Source organism: Eschrichtius robustus, chromosome 1, assembly GCF_028021215.1.
Source record: "Eschrichtius robustus isolate mEscRob2 chromosome 1, mEscRob2.pri, whole genome shotgun sequence".
Lineage (NCBI taxonomy): Eukaryota > Metazoa > Chordata > Mammalia > Artiodactyla > Eschrichtiidae > Eschrichtius > Eschrichtius robustus.
Genome location: NC_090824.1, coordinates 45190548 through 45213260, shown reverse-complemented (window position 1 = coordinate 45213260; position 22713 = coordinate 45190548). Strand labels below are relative to the sequence as shown.

The 22713-nt window shown below is 35.0% G+C and overlaps 1 protein-coding gene across 4 annotated transcripts in view; it reads left to right on the top strand.

Moving 5' to 3' along the window:
* KTN1 (kinectin 1) overlaps nt 1-22713 on the top strand; it is a 120173-nt gene that overhangs the window by 61847 nt on the left and 35613 nt on the right. For all 4 annotated transcript variants that reach the window (XM_068545111.1, XM_068545101.1, XM_068545091.1 and 1 more), the window contains exons 6-18: nt 523-639; nt 2938-3078; nt 5518-5624; nt 6445-6577; nt 7988-8075; nt 11124-11290; nt 11706-11774; nt 13204-13241; nt 13916-14006; nt 14400-14468; nt 14990-15027; nt 15172-15253; nt 16772-16840. In XM_068545111.1, coding sequence (XP_068401212.1) covers nt 523-639; nt 2938-3078; nt 5518-5624; nt 6445-6577; nt 7988-8075; nt 11124-11290; nt 11706-11774; nt 13204-13241; nt 13916-14006; nt 14400-14468; nt 14990-15027; nt 15172-15253; nt 16772-16840 — 1209 coding nt within the window. The remainder of the gene's footprint in view (nt 1-522; nt 640-2937; nt 3079-5517; nt 5625-6444; nt 6578-7987; nt 8076-11123; nt 11291-11705; nt 11775-13203; nt 13242-13915; nt 14007-14399; nt 14469-14989; nt 15028-15171; nt 15254-16771; nt 16841-22713) is intronic.

Sequence of the window (22713 nt, the reverse complement as noted above, 5' to 3'; positions counted from 1 at the left end):
CAAGAAAATTCCTACCATCTATATTTGTGCTTGTTCCTGATGTCAAATGGGGGATTGTTGGTTTTACCTTTCAGTATATTCCTGTTAACTTCAGAGAACTATGTACCCATGGCACCTCTGTAGTCTTGGGTATATTTTGACAAGGTTGTTGAGCATCTGTTTGATCTCCACTGCTTTCGGAAGTCTTTCCTGATATTATGCTTTGACGTTATAGATGTTTGTTTTATTTTGGCTCAGTTTGCATTTCATTTCATACCCCTCTTTTGATCTTTTAGGAGGAGCAGGGAGAGATTACTATCTTGAATTTGTGTTTAAAAATGGAAGTCATAATTCTTTGTAAAAATCTGTTTCTTGATGATATGTGTCCTATTTTATGCATCAGAATATGTAATGATAGTGATTTTTCTGAATGATATTTCACTGACCAGTGTTTGGCAGTTATTCTACTTTATATGTAATAGTGAACTCTGCATTGGCCTAAGAACACTATTAACTAATTCTGTATTGATTTCTCAATTGTAGTCAAATAAAGGAGAGTTGACTGCACTTGTACATCAGCTGCAAGAAAAAGACAAGTTACTTACTGCTCTGAAGGAAGATGCTGCTGCTGTGAAGGATCGGTGTAAGCAGTTAACCCAGGTGAAGACATTCTTGTATTTAAGGTTATGCCTTCTAAATCGGATGCAATGAAGGATTTTAGAAATTGTCCATAATTCCTGATTTATTTGTACAGTAGATTTATACCACGTGAAAGTAATTTTCTTTTAGAATTTAGGTGGTGGTGATGGGGTCTCACTCTTCCATGTTATTATAGCCTACAGTTGAATTGTGAATTTAAAATAGCAGTACTTATAGGTATACTAATTTCTGAATAGTGGAAGCCTGTGGACATTGGGAGCATGTTCCAATTGGTTCTGACCTAGAATTACTCTATAGAAGCACAAAACTCGGTGTGATCTTGTTTCATGGGACAAGTGTGAAACTCTTACATAGGTAGTTTATTCATGAAGGTTTTTGTGATATAATTTTTAATCAGTGAAGTTCTTTAAATCCCTTTTACTTCGAGAGGTTTAAAAAAAAAGGCCTTTAAACAAATGTAAAAGTACAAACTTCCAGTTATACAATAAATAGGTCCAGGGGAGGTAATGTACAGCATGGTGACTATTAATACTGTGTTGTATATTTGAAAGTTGCTACGAGAGTAAATCTTAAAAGTTCTCATAACGAGAAAAAAAGTTTGTAACTGTGTGTGGTGATGATGCTAATAGACTTACCGTGGTGATGATTTAGCAATAAATGCGAGTATTGAATCATTATATTGTATACTTGAAAATAATATAATATTCTATGTCAGTTATATTTAAAAAAATCATGTAGACTGAGAACATAATTGAAATTCTGTAGTAAATGTGGTCTCATTTTTCCCGAAGTGCTTGTTTCTCCTTTTAGGCGTTAAATACGGTAGAGTAAATGAGGTTTATTTCACTGTTGTTCACGTAGCTACTTGATGACATTATGAGAATGGCCTCATTTGAATATAAAGTCTTTTCTGTGAATTTGAGGTAAATTAAAAAAAGTCAGTGGAAAACTTGGTCAGATTGATTTTTTTTAAAATAAATTTATTTTATTTTTGGCTGCATTTGATTAAGATTAATCAAAGTTGTTGCTCAAATGAGTGTTTCCTTAAGATTAGAAACTTTACTGTAGTTTTCTGTAGCTATAGTTTTCTGATTATTTTAAAAATTAAAAAAAGAAACTACTTTTGTGTAACTCATTGAGCTGTATACTTAAGATGTGTATACTTTTTTCCTAAATGTATTATGTACATCAGTAAAACAATTTGCAAATGTAAATGAACTCTTACGGGCAAACCGTTAGTTAAATGAAAATCTTAAAGTTTGTCAAACAGTTTCTTAGAGCAGGGAAAATGGACTGATCATACCTGCAGGTAACTTTAAAGTTGCTTGGCTTTCTTGCACTTTAATAGTTAATATTTATCCTAGGAGTTTACAATACTTGCAACTCAAAATGAAATCACCCTTTTAATGTTTGACTTGGGAAGATAATAAAACTTTCTGAGTTTTACTTTCCCTATTCTGCTATAAACATATCTTATCCTTATCTCTTACCTTAGGAAGGAGACTTTTTTTCTCGGCCATTTTTTTTCTGGGGGCCTATTCTGTACCCTAAAAGAGAGCTAGTACCTGGAAATAATGAAGAATTACCTTGTTTTGCTTTAAAAATGTTCTTTCTTATAATCAAGTTATAATGTAGGATTTTATTCCATGTTCAAGTCTTTAACTCTTAAACCAGAAAGTGCATTTGAAATACGAGTAAACAGAGCAGCTAAGTGTTTATGAAGGGAATTGGTGTAAAGAGCAGGTAAGATGCAGAAGACAACTTTTTTTTTTTTAAAACCTTTGACCTTGCTTTTTAAACAAGTACTTATTTCAGAATTCAAGATTGGGCTTCCCTGGTGGCACAGTGGTTAAGAATCCGCCTGCCAATGCAGGGGACACGGGTTCAAGCCCTGGTCTGAGAAGATCCCACATGCTGCGGAGGAACTAAGTCTCTGCACCACAACTACTGAGCCTGCGCTCTAGAGCCCCCGAGCCACAACTACTGAGCCTGTGTACCACAACTACTGAAGCCTGCTTGCCTAGAGCCCGTGCTCCGCAACAAGAGAAGCCACCGCAGTGAGAAGCCCGCGCACTGCAACGAAGAGTAGCCCCTGCTCGGCACAACTAGAGGAAGCCCGCGCGCAGCAAAGAAGACTCAACACAGCCAAAAATAAATAAATTTATTAAAAAAAAAAGAATTCATGATTGTTTTACTGATGTCATTTTTGCTGATGTTGTTTTCTTCTTAGTAAAGTCTTGTTCTTATTTTTTTAAATAACAAGTTTTTCATATTTTTTTTTCTGATTTACTCTTCTAGGAAATGATGGCAGAGAAAGAAAGAAGCAATGTGGTTATAGCAAGGATGAAAGATCGGATTGGAACATTAGAAAAGGAGCATAATGTGTTTCAAAACAAAATGCATGTCAGTTATCAAGAGACTCAACAGATGCAGATGAAGGTATATTTTCATTCTTTGAATACAAAATTAAATATTTGTATTCATTTAATTAGCAAGCTTTTAAGTGCCCTGGGTTGGGCTTTGGTACAAATGGCTAATTAAACTGGCTCCCTGTCCTTAAGTAAGCAACTTTTGGGGAGGCTGGAAGCTGACAAGTAAATACGCCATTGCAGTAGAGGTAAGCATCAGGTGCTTTGGAACAGTGCAGATGAGAGGTGGGGAAGAGAAGGGTTGATAGGGAAGACTTTTTAGAAAGGAGAAGCAGACCGTGTTGAATCTTTCGAAACAATTAGGCATTGTCAGGAAAGCGAGTGAAGGAATGGGCGCTGGGTATAAGACTTATTACTTGGTGTAATTCCTTCCCATCCCACGAGATGATGGTTCGGTAGGTCTCTTTTGGGGCCCAGGATCACGCTTTTTAATGAGTGCACTGCAGGTGTTTTCAGTATAGGTCATCTAGTGATAACGGTTTGTGAGAAATACGGTAAGAGTTGTGGTATTTGGGAATCAGGACTGGAATGAAGAGACCTAGAGAAATAAATAGAGGTCTTGTCTTAAAGGGCCTTACATCCCCAAAGACTGGGGAGCCAAGTGAAGGAGTTTAAGCAACCCAACAGTGTGATTATATTAGTATTTTAAATTATTACTCTGGCATAGTATGGAGAGTGGCAGCAGTGTGGAGAGTGGAGCAGGGATAGTTGAAAGGCTTTTGCAGGAATCCAAGTCAGAGAATAAGAACCTTAAGTCAGACATTGATAATGAGGGGATGAGTTTGATAAAAAAGAGATAGTAGATAGGGCTTGATGATGGAGTGGAGAAGAGAGGAAAAATGATAATGGTTTTGGCCTAAGTGACCTTCTGTCTCTGGTCCTTATTTTCACCTGTTTTCTTTCAACATTTTAGAAGGTTCAGTGCTTACTGCCTATTTTTACAGTGTCATCCATTGTCATGATTTCGGTTAGGTCTGGACCAGTGATTTTTGTTGTTTTGACGAACATGGTTTCAGTCTGCTTGTCAAGTGGGCTTATAACACTCCCTCTAATTGAACTTTGTGGACCAGTGATTTCTTTTTGAAATTGTTTACATTGCTGGCTGATGCTTCAATTTGAAAGTGTTTGTCGTCACCTCAAAATTAACCTATGTCTAAAATCAAACTCTTGCTTTTGGTCAGGTTGTTTTTATTTTCTAATGTTTTGAGGCATTATTATACTTATGCTTGAATCTTGGACTTCTCACTCCCTTGCCCAATCTACAGTTTGTTCTGAAATCTTAAAGATGCTTTATTTCTAGTTATTCTTGCCCTCAGTTTTTAGATATGACCCTAGTTTATTATTTCATACTAGCATAATTATAGCACCTTAATAGGTCTCTCATTTCCTTTCTAATATGTGTAATTAGTACCAGATTTTTATTTGTAAAATATTACTTTGATCACATTGGTAGTCTGCTGAAAAATTTACTGCTATTGAAGTTCCAGTTTTTTCTGTGGAAATACCACTAATAGCGATAAAGAAGTGAATGAATCTCTTCTCAGGTTCTTACTGCATCCACTACTTTGATGCTCTAATTTGGCTCAGTCCTCCATCTTCCCAGGCCCCAGTCATTTGAAATATTCTTTCCCATTAACCAGGTTATTGAAGAACTGATTTTCCTGGCCTTGTGTGATCTTTTTTCTTCTTAATTCTGACTTACTATTCATTTGAAAATTAGTGGAATACATGTAGCAACATCTTTTATTGAAGGTTAAGGGTGTTGAAGTGATTCTGTTTTTCAACTTGATTGCTTACAGAGGTCCGGATATAGATTACATACGATAAGTTCTCTGGAAAGTAGAAACATAGACTTTATTTTCTCTTAATTGAATAGGTTTACTAAAAATTATTAAGATTATTTCACATACTAAATTGAGGATGTGGGGATATAAGATTCAGTGTTCTTTGTCTTTTGATTCTGTAATTCTGAAATAAAAAACAAGAAGCCAGGTATTTTAGCAAGTAGATTTTTGTGTAGTGTGTTTGCCATCTATTTGGCTATGGCTCAATTTGTAACTTAATGTAAATGTTTTGAACATGTTTTCAGTTTTTAAACTTTTGATTACTAAAATCTTTCATTAAAATATTGCTAACACAAAATTGACTTATTAATTCTATGTGAGTCTGTTGTGTAGGAAAGAGTTCTAAAACAGCATCTCAGTGTATTTATTTTGCCTATGATAGCAGCTGGCATCTACTTGCACTCTTGAATGCTGTGGCAGCTCATGTTTACTTTGTATTCGTCACTATCAAAATTTATCCTTTAAATTTATTTATGTTTATTTGAAAAGGATATCCAGACTTCATTCTATTGATGCTTTTTACATTCTCATCATAATAAATTTTCTTCGAAGTTAGCTTTGGCAATCATTGTTTTCTAAATCTTATGTGTGTAAAATAATTTTAGTTCCAGCAAGTTCGTGAGCAGATGGAGGCGGAGATAGCTCATTTGAAGCAGGAAAATGGCATACTGAGAGATGCTGTCAGCAACACTACAAACCAGCTAGAAAGCAAGTATGTTTGCAAACGCTTTACTTTTAATAGAATGGCAGAGTATTTTCATTGAATGGTAGAGTATTTTCTTCAGTCACCAAAATGGTGTTTGATAATAATTGGTTAGACTTTTGTTTTTTACACTTGTTTCTAAAATGAATTAATTTTCTAAAACTATCCTCTTGCTTTTGAAGAACCTCTTCAGCTAAACTGTATGATAAACACTAGTGCCACCAGTGGAACAGTTTATAACTTTATGAGACTGAATTTACAAGTTTTAAACCTTCCATTCCATTTAACAGTAGTTCTCAAACTTCATTATTCTGAAGAACATCTGGCATGTTAGCTAAAAATCATATTCTTGAGTCTTACCCTTTTAAGATTATGATTTATTGGCTCTGAGATGGAATCCTGGAATCTGCATGTTAAGACACATTCCGTGTGATAGTGATTTAGTTGGCTCTGGGCTGTACTTTGACAAACAGTCCAAGAGAACACTAGTAGCATGCTTACATAGAGTAAATATTCTGACTGGTTGATTTTAATAGATCTTCAGAACACTGATTTGAGGGTGACACTGTTGATTCGTGCTCATGGTGTGTGGTCATCCGTTTTTCTTGATTATTTTATAGTAATTTTAGTATATGTGTTATTGTCATCAGAATGATTCAAAGATTACACTCAACCAAACTTCATTATTAGTAGTCACTTATAGCATTCATTTTCATCTAGCTATAAGTGGAATTACTAACTCAGCATAACTCATATAAAATATATTTTGTTTACTCTTTATATGTGTTTTGTAGTAATGGAAGGTTCCTAATCCAGTTACTGTTTTCAGGCAGTCTGCTGAACTAAATAAACTGCGCCAGGATTATGCTAGGTTGGTGAATGAGCTGACTGAGAAAACAGGAAAGCTACAGCAAGAGGAAGTCCAAAAGAAGAATGCTGAGCAGGCAGTTACTCAGTTGAAGGTGATATATTCTTACCTTTATCATTTCATAAATAATGTAGGTATTCAATTCAATGACCTTAAGTTGTATATAGCTTTGAGAAATGTAGTTTGAGGCTTAATGGGACTTGTAGTCTTAGTGCTCTGCCTATACAGAAACGTGTACACTAATGAAAGAATTGAATATAGGCTTGAGTTTGAAGTTAAAGACTTTTTGAAGATATGAAAATTGAAATTAGCTGATTGACAGGCATAAACAGTAGAATTTCATCTTATATATATGGAGGTTAGGGTCTACACGTGTAAGGCAAAAATCAGATTTTTGATAGGTAGTTGAAATCACCTTCAACATCGCTTATCCATAACTTGGATTTCTCAGTAAGTTTAATAGAGCCTGTTTTTATTCCAGCATTGGAATAGATGATTTTCCTTTCCTTTAGCATGAGACGAAGTAATGCTCCAGTTGCTTTCACTTGAGCCATAGTGGGAAAAAATCACACACTGTTTCTTTAGACACCAGAATGGCACTTGGTGTCATGAGATGCTTATGTTAGGAAGACACGCATGGGGTTGCTCAGGCTGACTGAGAGAGAGGAGTGGACTCATTTCTCTTGCACTTTTTAGCCTGTGTACATTGAGTAGAGTGACGAGTAGAATTGTCTGTTCCTCCTTTTACTGGGGAGAGGATTTATTGAACGTATAGTTCAATTTCTGTAAGTTAAATGTATCTGACAGACTTCTACCTAGGTCATTGATACAATCAATATAGCTTAATACCAATTCTAGAGTAGTAGGGGTTAAAAGGGCTTTGAGAATAATTGAATGCAGAAAATAGCATAATTTTTGTTTTCTTGAAGTTTTCATGGGTCCCTGTGGGAGAGTGATATAGTTGTCCTTTCTTTCAGTGAATATTTGTCTTCCTGGTGTGTTTGCTGGTAGCATTTATAAATGTGGAAGTTTGTGCTCTATGGATATGGATAAGTAGATAAATGACATTAAATATTATAGTCATAATTGAAGTGTTGTGCTATACCTAAAAATAAGAATTTTAGGTGCCCACTGAAATTTAGCAATAAAGATACTATCCTTTTGAAGGCCTATCAGCTGAAGGAAGATCAGTGGAAAGCTGATCAGAGCAAAGTGGGTCAGGTATATCCATAGTAGTAGCTATATTGATCCACCAGCACAAATATTGAGTTTCTGAAGTAATCTCCAATCTGTAAATCCTGTGTATTGGAGGGTAGAATGGCAGTGGCTGATAATATCTGTGCATATCATCAGGCTAAGCACATCTGCCTATCTTATTAAAATGTAGGAGACTAGTGATTAGTTGTTGGAATAAGCAGTTTTATGTCACAACAGTAAAGATAGAGGATGCTTTTTTTCCATTAAATTGGAATCCTGTGTTTGTGCTGACTTATCCTTTCTGCAGGTTCAACTGCAAGAAGCTGAGAGAAGGTGGGAAGAAGTCCAGAGCTATATTAGGAAGAGAACAGCGGAGCATGAAGCAGCTCAGCAAGGTAAGGGGAAGCGGTATTCATTTAAATTTAGTATGTAATTCTGGGTAAAATTTCCTCCCCTCTCCATATGTGAAGACAGTTTAAATTGGCATTTTGGTTATAGGTCAATAAAAATAGCTTTTACACTTTCAGAGTACTTTTATTTCTTTAACATTTCTTAGGGTTTTAAAAATAAGCTCTCTACTAGTTTCGTCTGAGGCATTAAGTTGCAGATAAAGTTATAGTCAATAAATAGGGTAATGGGAACCTGTGCATGTTCCCTTTCTGTAGTTATTCCCTCTGGTTCCTTGATCAGTTCTACATTTAATTTTTTTTTTTTTTCTAAGAAGGACTCATTCCTACATTGTGAAGAGAAAAACAGCGAGAGCATTATCATTCCAAGTAGTTGACTTAATTTTTTTTGGCTGCGTTGGGTCTTGGTTGCTGCACGCAGGCTTTCTCTAGTTGCAGCAAGCGGGGGCTACTCTTCATTGTGGTGCGCGAGCTTCTCATTGTGGTGGCTTCTCTTGTTGCGGAGCACGGGCTCTAGGCGTGCAGGCTTCAGTAGTTGCAGCATGCGGGCTCAGTAGTTGTGGTGCATGGGCCCTAGAGTGCGTGGGCTTCAGTAGTTGCAGCCTGTGGGCTCAGTAGTTGTGGCTCACGGGCTCTAGGGCGCGTGGGCTTCAGTAGCTGTGGTGCGTGGGCTCAGTAGTTGTGGCACACGGGCTTAGTTGCTCCATGGCATGTGGGATCTTCCCAGACCAGGGATCGAACCCGTGTCCCCTGCATTGGCAGGTGGATTCTTAACCACTGTGCCACCAGGGAAGTCCCCAAGTAGTTGACTTAAAACTGCATACTTAAATGCTAACTTTCACTACTTATTCTTAATTCGATGAATTCATTTAGGAAATAATGGAGCTTGTATTAGTGTGTTTTATCTATGTTTCCACTACTCCCCTTCCTCCCATGAAAGTGGTGGAGAGCTAGTAAAATATAGTTCCAAACACAAGGCTAGATCATACAGAGTTTTGGCTGTTTAGACCTTCGGTTTCCTCTGATTTTTTTCACTACTAGGTTTAATATTGAACCCTTTGGTTCAGTATTTAAATATATCTAAGATGTTTGAAGGCCTTTTTCTTTATATATAAAGTTTGTTTTTATGTTAAGGTATATTAACTTATTTTTTAATTAATATTTTATATTTCATGAAAGCACATAAGAATTTTGCCAAAAAAATTGTAACTATAAACTATATGAAACTATCTATAAACTATATAACTATAAACAGTAAAACCTTACTCTGACCTGAAGATGTTACTTTTGTTTTTAGTGTTTTCTGTCATATTTCTAAATAAGCATATTATTTCTGCTTATACTGCTCTCCTCTTGATAGGCATCTGTTGACTTTCTGTTATAGAAAATGAGGGCTTAATACTCCCACACCATTCCTTCCACCTTCCCCTCATTCTCCCTATATGGTTCTACATACTTTTGATTGTGCCACTATTTGATTTTAACATCATTATGACTGTGTAACTCAATGCTGAGCCAAGATTAATAAAATTGCAGTTCTTTTCTTGAGCAATGTTTTTTAATTTCCTGAAGCTAATTATTGCTTTATGTTTTTAACTTGCTTGATCTTTGTTTTATTGTTTCAAATTTTACCTAAGGTTAAACTCCTTAACACCCCCCTCTCCACCAGCCTCTAAACATATTAGATACTGGAGAAGTTATCAGTTTTACCTGGGGACATATATGTCTTAGGAGTCCTCAGTCTTCCTGCTCCAGTACTCGTCGCTTTCTAGGTTGGCTCAAAAGCTGTCTTCTTGAGACTTCCTTTAGTCCCTCTACCCTGTTTTCTGGATCCTATGTCACTGCCATCTTTCTTGCTTTCCTCCCTCATTTAATAGCACATCTTTTAGTTGCTTCATAAGAGTATGTCTTGCAGTACATTTGTTGAGGCGTTGAGTATCTGAAAATGTTTTTATTCTTTCTACCTTCATTCTTGATTGGTAGTTTGACTGGATGTAGAGTTCTAGGTTGGAAATAATTTTCTGCACAGAATATTGAAGGTATTAATTCAGTGTTTTAACTTTTCCTATTATTGGTAAGAAATATGCTCCTGATTCTAATGCTGGATATTACCATTATGTGTTTAATTTTCAGGAGTTCTTTTTTGAGTTGTGTTCCATTCTGTTATTAGTGTCTTGTTATGGAAGGAACATCTTACTTTTCTTAAAACTATATAATACACACACACGCATACACATTTTCTCTTCTTCTCTGTGTTTGCCTCTCTATCCTTGGTGGTAGTGTAATGTGTTCTTGTTTGTTTCTTTCCTCCCCTCTTTTGGAATTGTTTATGTTACAGGGCAGGGAGGCAACTCTAATGATACCTGGTATCTCTATTTCCTGAGCTTTTACTTTTCCCTTCCTCATCTCTGCCAAGTTAGTGATCATCTCTCCATTTATTTTATCTTAATTTCTTGTGATTTGGAGTTACATTTATTTTCTGATTGCATCAAAGACAGTTTGTTTTTGTTTCTCATTTTCTTTATTGTTTTGGGGTTATTGCTAAGAAGAGAAAGAGAAAAGTTTTACTTCATCTTATACCAGGACATTTGTCAGCCTTCAGCATCTTTCTCTGTTCTCCAGGTATGAGAGTACAGGGAATTGACAAGAAATTCACTAAATAACTTAACTAAAGCATCTTTGGGGAAATTAAGAATGCTTGCGAGAAATGATATAACAGTTTTAAACATCCATGTACCATTCATTTAACACATTTATTGATTATGTATTTTGTGCCAAGCCTTGGGTACAACTCTGGGTATAGAGAAAAGGCAATCTCTGATCTCAAAAAGCTCACTCTCTGGGAGAGGAAGTGAATTAGTACAGTGTGGCAGATACTGTGAAAAAGGTAAGCATAGACTGCTCAAGGGAGCCATATGCAGGAAGCAGAGGAGAGATTCAAGGAGAGTATTCTAGAAGAGGCAGTGCCTACACTAACGACGAATAGCAGTAACCAGGCCAAGGAAGAGACCTTTGTAAAATGCAATGTTTTGTTAGATTTACAGAGTAAATTTGTGGCCAAAGAAAATGAAGTACAGAGTCTGCATAGTAAGCTTACAGATACCTTGGTATCAAAACAACAGTTGGAGCAAAGGCTAATGCAGTTAATGGAATCGGAGCAAAAAAGGGTGAACAAAGAAGAGTCTCTACAAATGCAAGTTCAGGTATCTAATTTTCCCTCTTTAAAAAAAATAAAGACGGGCAGTGGTTGGATGTGTCTTGTGTAGAAGAGAGAGGGTAGCCTATCTTATCCTAATTCTGGAGTGCGGATGAATAATTCTAATTTAATCTTCAAGCGGTTGTCACAGTATGGTCTGAATATGTGCTCAAAGATGCCTTCACCCACAGTCTTATGCTTTTTATATTAGATTAGGAACAGTACAATGTATTCTTAATTTCTGCTTTGTAAATTAGCTCTCAGAATAGAATGCCTAATCGTTGTTTAAAATGACGCCTTTTGGAATCTAAGAGTGCCTTTTTAAAGGTAAACAGATGTACCTGTAACTCATTTTGTTCACATACATTGGTATATTTAACAGTACACTTTTCCCTCTCCTTTTTGGTTGCTCTCTATGAAAGGATATTTTGGAGCAGAATGAGGCTTTAAAAGCTCAAATTCAACAATTCCATTCCCAGATAGCAGCCCAGGTAATGGTGCTTTCTTATTGCTTGTCATTACTAATAGCTTCCTAGCTGTGTAAATAATCTGAGTGCTTGTTGAGTGCTGCGCACTGGATTAGTAGTTGGGTGACTAGTCAGTAAATCAACTGGATGATCCTAAGTGCTAAGCTCTCTGATAATTACGTATAGTGCTGTAAGAAAACACTACGGAAGAAATCCAAATGTGACTAATGGGAAGGTGGGTTAGAGAGTTTTTAACTTTAGGAGGAAAAAAATGTTTATTACCATCCTGTCAGAAAACAGGTGTCAAGAGTGATAGTTTATGTTTTAGAAGTATTCACTAAATGTTGACTAGCCATAAGGGAAAACTTTGTATACCCTCAGGTGTTAGCAGTATGTTAACCATAGCTCTTAGGTTATATATGCCAAAGAATCATTTTTAAATTTATACTTCAGTATAGTTTGAGTGTGAAACCTTCCAAAGTTTTCTAGGTGGTATTGTAAAACCTGTTATTCTTTGGCATCATTCTTATGTAACATGATAGATAGGTAGATAGATAGATATAGATATACACCCTTTAGAATATAAATAATATAACATTAAGAAGAGAAGAAACTTGCAAGTACTTAGCTTGTTTCCATAATATACATACTGTGAATTTCAGTTTCAGTTCTTCAACTTTAAAATTCTAAAAATTGTTTGTAGGAAAAGTAATAGCTTAGGATAGAAGTCATTTTCTGTGCAAAAAGTAGTTTTAACATTAAAAAGTTGTTTTTAACGTTCAGGCAAGTTGAAAATCCCAAAACTTTGAGGTTGTAACCATTTTTTTCTTTTCTAATTGTTTTCTTTGTAGAAACTATAGTCTAAAATTAATTGGGAAAGAATTATATAATATAGGAAAGGGTGTGTGTATATGGATGTATGTGTATATGTAAATTATTAACTCAAATTGGATTGAGATCTTAAGTTATAGATGAGAGGGAGTTCTAGAAAATTAATCAGTAACTTAATATTTAGAGAATGCTATAAGTACCTTTTGAAAAGTAAAGATGAACACGAGCATTACCAAACGACTTGTTATCTTAATCATGAATGGTATCATTTCATTATTGGAAATTGCTACTAAGGAATAGAAGCACATGAATGAAAAATAGCCTTTGCTGCTGTTTTTCCTATTCATGTGTTGCTTGGCAGTTACATAGTTTTCAGACCTGTCAACTTACTTTATTAAAAATGTCTTATGATGTGTAATTCCCTAATACTGGCTGTTATTGATCAAATTTACTTTCAGAATATTAGCTGTTATTTAGTGAACATTCATCATGAGCCAGATACTTCCTTAACTTTATATACATTTATTTCTTTTAATTTTTAAAGCTTTATTGTGATGATTATTGTACAACTTTAAAACTTTCTCTTAAGGGCTTTTATGTTGACACTGTTTTTCTTTCTTAGACATCCGCTTCAGCTCTAGCAGAAGAGTTACATAAAGTGTAAGCCTGCCTTTCTATATTTCTCTTAAAATTGCTTAGTCACCACTAACTGATAGCTGTTAGATTCTACACTTATGACTGACTTTACGTTCTAACTTGTTCAAAAAATACTCTCAAGTAGATTTGGAGCAGCTTTTGCTTTTCTACCCCAAGCATTATGTATTCTGTGTTTTTATGGCTTTGTCATAAAAAGAGTTGGGGAAGCTTTTTTCCCTTTGGGCTTTAGCAGTTATGTGGAAGAGATTATTGTGATTTGAGATTAGTGGAAGTTAGTTTTTATGTCTAATAAGTAGTTGTAGCTACTCTGTATCTAACTATATGGTGGTATGCCCAAAATGAAGTTCTTTTTTTTTGGTGTGTATTGTATAATTTGCATAGACATGGATCACTTAAGTTCAGAAGACCTGATATCTGTTTTTCAGATTGCCAGGCTTGTGAGCTTAAATTATTTAACTTCTTTGACCTCAAGTTTTAAAATAGGGGTATGTATTTTAAGGAGTTGTAGTAATGCATGTGACAGTTACTACTAAACTGATAGGGTCTATAGAAAGGGAAGGTACAGTTATGTGAAAAACTACTTAAGTAAGGATGACCATATTGAGGCTTCTAATCCTTTGATTTGTGACTTGACTTCTAAATGTTTATTGAATGTACAAATCTATTTCCTGTTAAAGGATCGCAGAAAAGGATAAGCAGATAAAACAGACTGAAGATTCTTTAGCAAATGAACATGATCATTTAGCAAGTAAAGAGGAGGAACTTAAGGTACAGTAATTCTTATAAATGGCTACAGTATTTTATAGTCATTGAATTACCCTGATCTTGTAATCAGTATGAGTGTCTGTGAAGACAGGAAAATACTCTAGATAGAATTCATTTGAATTCATTTGAAAAGTGTCTATCTCTTTTCGAAACTACAAAATCCTCTTTAGCCCTCTAAGAGGAGAAGTTCAAAGGCCTTTTCTCACATGACATTTATTATTCATAATAATTTGGGAAATATGTTAAATAACAGAAGTTGATGGTTTTCTTTCTGACTTAAGAAATTGTAATTTGAGACCTTTGCTTTGAGACCTTTGCTTAGGTAGAAGAGATACATTACAAAACTTCAAATTTAATATTAAATACTTCTAATACTATTTTTCCTTCTTGTTCTAGGATATACAGAATATGAATTTCTTATTAAAAGCTGAAGTGCAAAAATTACAGGCCCTGGCAAATGAACAGGTAGATCTTTATTGCTTTTAAGCATTTACCTTAGAATTACAGTTTGTTTACTTATTTTCATTGGTATTGCAAGCCTTAGTTTTACTCATGTAGATAGTAAACATAATGGTTACTTGTGTTTGGCTGCATGGTGTGTTGTTAAAACCCTCTTCTGTTTGACCATGACTCTCACAACTCACCTAAATGTTACTATATATTCATGTTGAAATTAATGTTTGATCCAAGAAATTGATCACTTTTGAGTTATCAGAGAACTCAGTTATAACACTTATGATGTGCTGATTTGTTTTAGCCTTCTGCCATTTAATCAGAAAAGGATATACCTTTTACTAGGATAAAAGTTGAACAGTGAGAAGTACAAAATACTGGACAGCAAAACATATTACTGTAAATGTATGCTGTTGATTTAACTACTTACTCTAAATATATGAAAATATAACTTTAATATGTAAAAATAAGTAAAGAATAGGTTTGAGTGCTTCCTGAGAAATGATACAATTCTCATCTCATTTCTAACACAGGCTGCTGCTGCACATGAACTGGAGAAGATGCAAAAAAGGTGATTAAAGTATTGCTGTACATGGGCCATTCATACATTTATGTTCAAGTGTAATTGCAGAAGACATTGCTACTTATAGCTGATAGTTGTGCACATAATTTATGTAAGCTTTCTGTATATATGAAGTATTTTTTTTTCTCATAGTATTCATGTTAAGGATGATAAAATAAGATTGCTTGAAGAGCAGCTACAATGTGAAATTTCAAACAAAATGGAAGAATTTAAGGTGTGTAATTAAACTTGTCAACTCAGCTTTCTTTGAACAACCTTGTATAATTTTCAGTTGAAGTGAATGTAGAAATACTACTTTTTTATATGTGATCACTCTGAAACAGTGTTTCTATAGTTTATTTGGGGACTTATACGAACAATTTTATCATAGACTTTTTGCTTTGATTATTTTGACTTACCTGTTTTGTTTGTTTTTTTTTTTAATTTTCCACATTTATTTATTTATTTTTTTCACACACACACACTGTATTTTATTTTTACAAGAGATAAATAGACTGACACCAAGCATTGTACATGGATGACCACAACAAAAGCAAGAATGATTGCAATTACCAAACATGAAACACACTCATACTATGTCATAATATTGACATTCAGTCCAGTAATCCTCCACTGTAACAGCTCCTTTACTTTGCAGTGAAAATTGATTTGTATATTCTTTGCCTCTGAGTCCTTGTGGGATTTTTTTTTTTTTTTTAAATTCAGACAGAAAGTCACAAAAATTATACTCATCCTCATCAGTTCACTCAGTCCCATGTAATTAATTTTTTTTTTCATCTTGATCTTTTGTTAGCACTTTTATGAGTTCATCAGTTTTTCATTAGAGTTCTGAAAATGCTTATTCATTCAGTTCAGCAGTACAGTCAGTTACCAGAAACCTGTACTTGTCAGAGTCTTTTCCATGAATTTCTTGAAGATGAAACCCTTTTATAGGAACATATTTGCAAAATCGTCAGAGTACACCCAGAACTGTCTGTAAATGACAAAAGACTTAAAAATGACCACGGTTAAAGATTTGATGAAAGTTCATAATAATGCAGTTGACAAGAAAATTAGTTATTTCTGAGATATACATTTTAAAGTAATAACTAGGATTATTACCTGTTTTTATAGTAGACTTTCGATACTTGTTTTGCCCCAACCTTTTCTTTACAGTTTTCATTTGGTAGTTTGAGATGGTTTTATTTGCCTCCATTGTTGGTGTAGTGCTAGTTTCTGGTCATGGCCAAACAGCTTGTGTATTATTGTAAAGCATTCTGATTGCCAGGGTACATCTCTGCATGCAGTAAGATTTGCTTTTTTTTTTTTTTTTTTTTTTGCTGAATAGGAATCCTGTAAGTACTCACTTATGAAAGCAGGGTTTCCCAGAATTCATTGGCACAAACGATTAAACTCTTTGAAATACACATGAAAGGGTTCTAAGCACAGTGTTAACACTGTTTGGGATAAATCACATGACTGAATTAGGGGGGCTCAGTAGAAACAACTTTTTATAGATCATTGTATATGTACATTATACTATTACTGTATTCCTGTTCTCTGGAAATACGTTCATTGAAACTGTGAAAAATGGAGCCTCATGAGATTTGCATTCTTAGGTCAGTATATAATTCACCTGTCACTTTATAAGTACTTACAGTAATAATATGGCTTTGAGTTTTTAAAAAACATTCAGATGGTTGCTTTGTTACCTTTTCTTAATAAAACAGTAAATTGAGATTCTTTCTTTTAGATTCTAAATGACCAAAACAAAGCATTACAATTAGAAGTTCAGAAGCTACAGACTCTTGTTTCTGAACAGGTAAGGCTTTTCGTGAATTATAAGTTAGAAATATCCAATAGATAACAAGGTCTGATTCTTCTTAAGTAGTAATCACCTCGTTCATTTTTAGAAATTTTGTTTAAATGTAGATATGTCTTTTAATTGCATTTCTAGTCATCTTGTGCTAATCAAGTCTGTAAATTAAGGAAAATTTAATTTCTCTTCCTGAGAAGAAGCTAATGCTGTTTATAGCATTTTCCAAAAAAAAAAAAAAAGTTCAATAGGATGCAAAAGAATAATTTCTTTGATGCATTTGGCTCTCAGGATAATAGTCAGACTTTTGGAGCCTCACTTTTTTCTGTAAAGCAGTGTGGATTCTTTTTTTTTTTTTTTTTTTTTTTTTAATATTTATTTATTTATTTGGTTGTTCCGGGTCTTAGTTGCTGCATGTGGGCTCCTTAGTTGCGGCGTGCGAACTGTTACTTGCTCCACGGCATGTGGGATCTAGTTCCCTGGCCAGGGATCGAACCCGGGCCCCCTGCATTGGGAGCGCGGAGTCCTAGCCACTGCGCCACCAGGGAAGTCCCAGTGTGGATTCTTAAAAAGAGAATGGGTTTGAAACCTACAACCAGCACTTAAAAGTAGTGATGTTGATCAAATTGCTTAACCTTTCTAAGACCTCTCATTCCAAGTCTTCTACATTGAGATTTTATTTACATTATAAGCTTGTTAGATTTAAATCGGGGAGTTTATGTATAGTTGAGTAGCCTAGTGCTTTGCATATAGCAGACATCTTAAGCCTTAATTCCTTTCCTTTAGAATATTTATTTTTTTCCATCTCATCTCCACCCTCTATTGCCATCATACTTCTTTCTGTATTTATAGCAAGCCATCAAAACTGTAGCAGCCTGAATAAGCATGGCTCCATAAACTCGAGCCCCAGGTGATGTCTGTTCTGTGGCTGTTCCTAAGAGTTGCCTTCATACTCTTCTAAATAATTCTTCAAATTCCAGTTTTTAAAAATATTCTAGAAACACTTCATATTATATGACACATTAAAATGAAGGCATGTTTCTCTACTACTGTTAAATTTTGACACATTTTATTAGAAGCTGAAGTGTAAGTTATTGCAAACGATATAGCACTTCCTTTAGCAGATGCATGCTTTCTTTTTTATTTTAAAATTCGTATCTGTGCAGGTATTGAATTGGTGTAAGTAGCGGTGCCAAATACTGTGGAAGTATTTTAGAAGTATTTTGTGAACATCTGTTTACTTGTCAAGAATTAATCCATTATTTGTTTTCCTCCCCCCCAAATATGGTATTTAAGTGCTTTGCATAAACTCTGTATATGCTTTACCCTTTCAAACTAAAGGTAATAGAGGAGAAAATGCTGAACAAATGATTTTTAGTGCATGGACATGACTTCGTGCCAGTGTAATGCTCAAATGATGTTTAAGTTTTGTTCTTAAATCTTATTCCTATTTCCTTTTGTTGTTATACAGCTTTTAACAGATAAGGTATTTCATCAACTGTAAGATTTTTTTTCTCCTCAGTTTATTATCTCTGAAGTCTGGATGTATCTTAGTCTCTGGTTACAGTTTAAGTGGAGGCATCTTTAATTTTTAGTGTTATGTAAACATTTTACCAGTTGTGAGATGCAACATTGGTGACTTGGATTAGATAAAATACGATAGATATTTTTTGGCTGTGTTAATTCTTACCCAGAAAAGCAGAATGTAGTCCTTTTTTTGAGTTGGTTATCAGAGATTCTGGAACACCTATTTCAATATATAAAGTTTTAAACTTTCTAAAGTTCACTTCATGGGAGGTAAAATAAATGCCTAGAAACTTCTGAATCTACCCTAGAATTCCAGTATTAAAGGTGCTGGTAATTCTTAGTTTTAAACAGAGTACCTGGATCTTTTCTTTTCACTTTTATTCTATACTAAAAATGATATTCTTCATCATTAGACAAGAGTAAAACCATTAGCATTAATTTTTTTTATTTCCCCCTTAAGGTAACATGATAGCCTAAGAATTGCCTAGTTTCCTCTAGTTTCTTTCTTTTTGGGGGGGGGGGGCGTTTGAATTGTATTTTATTAAAAAAATTTTTTTTTACTGAAGTATAGTTGATTTACAGTTGTGTTTCTGGTGTACAGTAAAGTGATTTATATATATATACATATTCTTTTTCATATTCTTTTCCATTATGGTTTATTACAGGATATTGAATATAGTTCCCTGTGTTACACAACAGGATCTTGTTGTTTTAATTTCTTTCTTATTGAATCAGCCTTCTGTCTACTATAAAGCTTCTGTGTACTTTTAAATATTCTGTTAACATAACTTTTAGCATGAGATGAATTCTTTTTTTATGAAGAGTAGTTTTATGAAGAACAGTCCACAGAACAGAATTTCATAGCCACATTTTAAATTTTATTTAAAAGAATTATTTGATAAGAGGGGAAACTCATCTTTTAAGATTTGCTCTTTGGTAATTCTTAGAATTTTTCTTCTTGTTCCGAAAGCTCTTTTTTTTTTTTTTAAAGTAGTCTAGAAAGCATATGACTGTGACGTTATGTTTTTGGTTGTCATTGTGACTTCTCTCTCTGATGATCTTAGCAGACCAGAGAACCAGCTCTTTGGTTTTTCCTCTGGTCATTTTTATTGCCAATGCTAGTGAAGGAAGAGATAAAGATTAGCATAATTTTAATTTCTTTCATTTCCACCTTTCTTTAACCCCTTCCTACCCAGCAGTCAGAATTCCAAGTGACAGTTGAGAGATGAACAGTTTAGTTATGTAAAATCAGTCTCTTTGCTCCATGGATTTTTATCCTGGAGGGAAAAATTGAGCTTATTGAAGCACAAACCAATAATGGTGCCAAGTTTTTGTTGTTTCTTTAGGTGTAGGAAGCAGAAAGACAGCAAATATCAGGTAAGGTAACCTGTTTATATACTAGAGAAGAGAAGACTCCATTTGGATGTAGGCCTATGGATAGATCATACAAATAAATCAGTTACTGAGATCTCATTTCTTCAGAATAAAATAATACTTTTTGCGGGGGAAGGTCCTGAGGTGTCTCATTTTTTTTTTGAGCATCTTGACTTTTTAGCAAAGGAACAGCATGACTTTTTACTAGTAGTTTTTTAAGATTCAAAGATAAAGATTATTAAGTAAAAACTGTAGCAGTAGGAAGTTTTTTTCTTTTGCCCTGCAGCCTGGTTCTGTTTTATTGCAGAATAATTCATTGTTGTATGATGTAGTTTTGAAAGTCATCCAGGGAGGAGAAAATTGGATTGGATTAGATTAATAATGTATAAAGGTAAAATATTGGATAGATAACTAAATTGGGTCGATTTCATGCAATTGAACATTCAGTGAGCAATTGACCAAGAGTACTTGTTAAACTGTAACCTTGTTAAAGGATATTCATTCCATTAAATTTTTACTAATGGAGAGTATGCTAGGTACTGTGCTACAATGCTAAGGCTACAGAGATGAATGAGACTTGGTTCTTGCCCCAAGAATATGGTTTAGTGTGGAGATAGGTGTACACACAGAAAAGTGTGATGAATAAAATTCTTCTTTTGAAAAAATTTTAAACTGTGTACAGGTTTAGAGGAAGAGATAATTCTATCTGAAGGAGAGTAAGGGTGAAGAGGTGCCACAGAGAGGGGACAGCTAAACCTGATTTTGAAAAATAGCCAAGAGTTTGCTAAACAGCTAAGGGGCAATCCAAACTGAGGGGATACAGTGTTAAAAGTCATGGCAGTGTGGCCAAATTGGCATATTCAGAGCATATTGGCATATTGTGGAAGTGCAAAGTATGAGGTGTTAAGGGGAAGAGAAAGATTTGCTAGGGCCTAATCATGAAGGACTTTGTAGGCTGTGTAAGGACCATGAGCTTGATCTAGAATGTGGGTATGCTGCTGAAGGATGTTGAAAGAATGAATCAGCATTTTGTCTAGTATTTTAAATGGATCATTCCGGTAACCATGAGGTGTTTGAATTTATGTGGTAGTGAAGTATGCAGTACTAAAGGTGTAATACAGCTAAATGATCAAGCTGTGTATAACTAGGACTTAATAGTGTTGTCTTTTTTTAAAAATTGAGATACAATTGACATTTTAATTTCAAGTGTGCAACATAATGATTCTACATTTGTGTTACTGTGAAATGATCACAGTAAGTCTAGTTAATGTCTGTCACCATACATAGTCACCTACTTTGTATTGTTTTTATGTGAGATGACATGCATCAAAAATAAAGATGGACAAAAGCCATCTTGATGAAAGATTTATAAACTTACTGCATGGTTTATTTTTCACAATTTATAAACATGATTTAATGTACTTTTGACAGCTCCTATCTCCTTTCTGATGGTAGGAAAGTTTTTTTTTTCCCATTCGGAAGTTCTCCTGTACCTCTCACAATGTAGTCCTTATGAACTCTAGAGACAGGGAGAAGAATTAGGGTATTGTGATATTTGAGATGAGTAAAGCTGAGGACCTAACCTAAGACATTGAAGAAAAGGGGGTTAATTTTTAGAAATATGCTATAAGTGGAATCTTATGACTTGGATTTGGTAATGGAAAAATTAATAGTATTTGTGAAAAATGGTTGTAATAAAGTTGGAAAAAAATTACGAAACCAGCAAAATTAGGAGAAAGCAGGTAGGGAATGGGATGGGTAGAAGAGAATGTTGAAGGGAAAAAGACCCCAAACCTGTTTTGTCAGGTTGCTTAGCTGCCTGAAGACATAGGAATGCTGAGGGGGAAACCTTGCTTCTGGACACATAGTAAATTATAACATTGAGGACTTTGTAAAGTCTTTGTAAAGTGTATGGGGGGGATGCTAGAAGGATGGGTGAATGGTTGGGATCAGCTCACATGTCATGTTTTAATGTAACAAGGAGAATACGTTCTTGTGTTGCTTCTGCACTTTACAGTCAATTTTATTTTATTTTTTACTTTTATAAATTTATTTATTTATTTATTTTTGGCTGCACTGGGTCTTCGTTGCTGCACGTGCGCTTTTCTCTAGTTGCAGTGAGTGGAGGCTACTCTTCTTTGCGGTGTGCGGGCTTCTCATTGCGGTGGCTTCTCTCATTGCAGAGCACAGGCTCTAGGTGCGTGGGCTTCAGTAGTTGTGGCACACGGGCTCAGTAGTTGTGGCTCGCGGGTTTAGTTGCTCTGTGGCATGTGGGATCTTCCTGGACCAGGGATCGAACCGGTGTCCCCTGCATTGGGAGGTGGATTCTTAACCACTGCGCCACCAGGGAAGTCCCTACAATCAGTTTTAAAACATTCTGTATATTGGCTTAGGTGGTGGTTATGTGAAATCTACATGTTAAAAATTCATTGAATTGTACACAGGATTTGTGCACTTGCCTTATATGTTAGTTTAAAAAAAAAAGGGAACAAAGCCCCCTTCTTGGCCTGCAAGGCCTTAGAGCCTTGGCATTTTAGATTTGAAGAATTAATGTAAAGGAGGGGCAAATTCTCTTCTTATCCTTAATACTTCCTTTATAGTAATTAAAAACATACAAGGGACTAGGTCATTTTTGCCAGCCCATTTTATACTTCATCTTTTTCTGTGTCTTTTGTGTAGCCTCGTCTTTTCTGTCTTGTGTTTTCTTTTCTTTTTTTATAAATGTATTTATTTTATTTTTTAAAATTTTTGCCTGCGTTGGGTCTTCATTGCTGCGCACAGGCTCTCTCTAGTTGTGGCGAGCCCGGGCTACTCTTTGTTGCGGTGTGCGGGCTTCTCATTGCGGTGGCTTCTCTTGTTGGAGAGCACGGGCTCTAGGCATGTGGGCTCAGTAGTTGTGGCGCACGGCCACAGTTAGTTGCTCCACGGCATGTGGGGTCTTCACGGACCAGGGCTCAACCCGTGTCCCCTGCATTGGC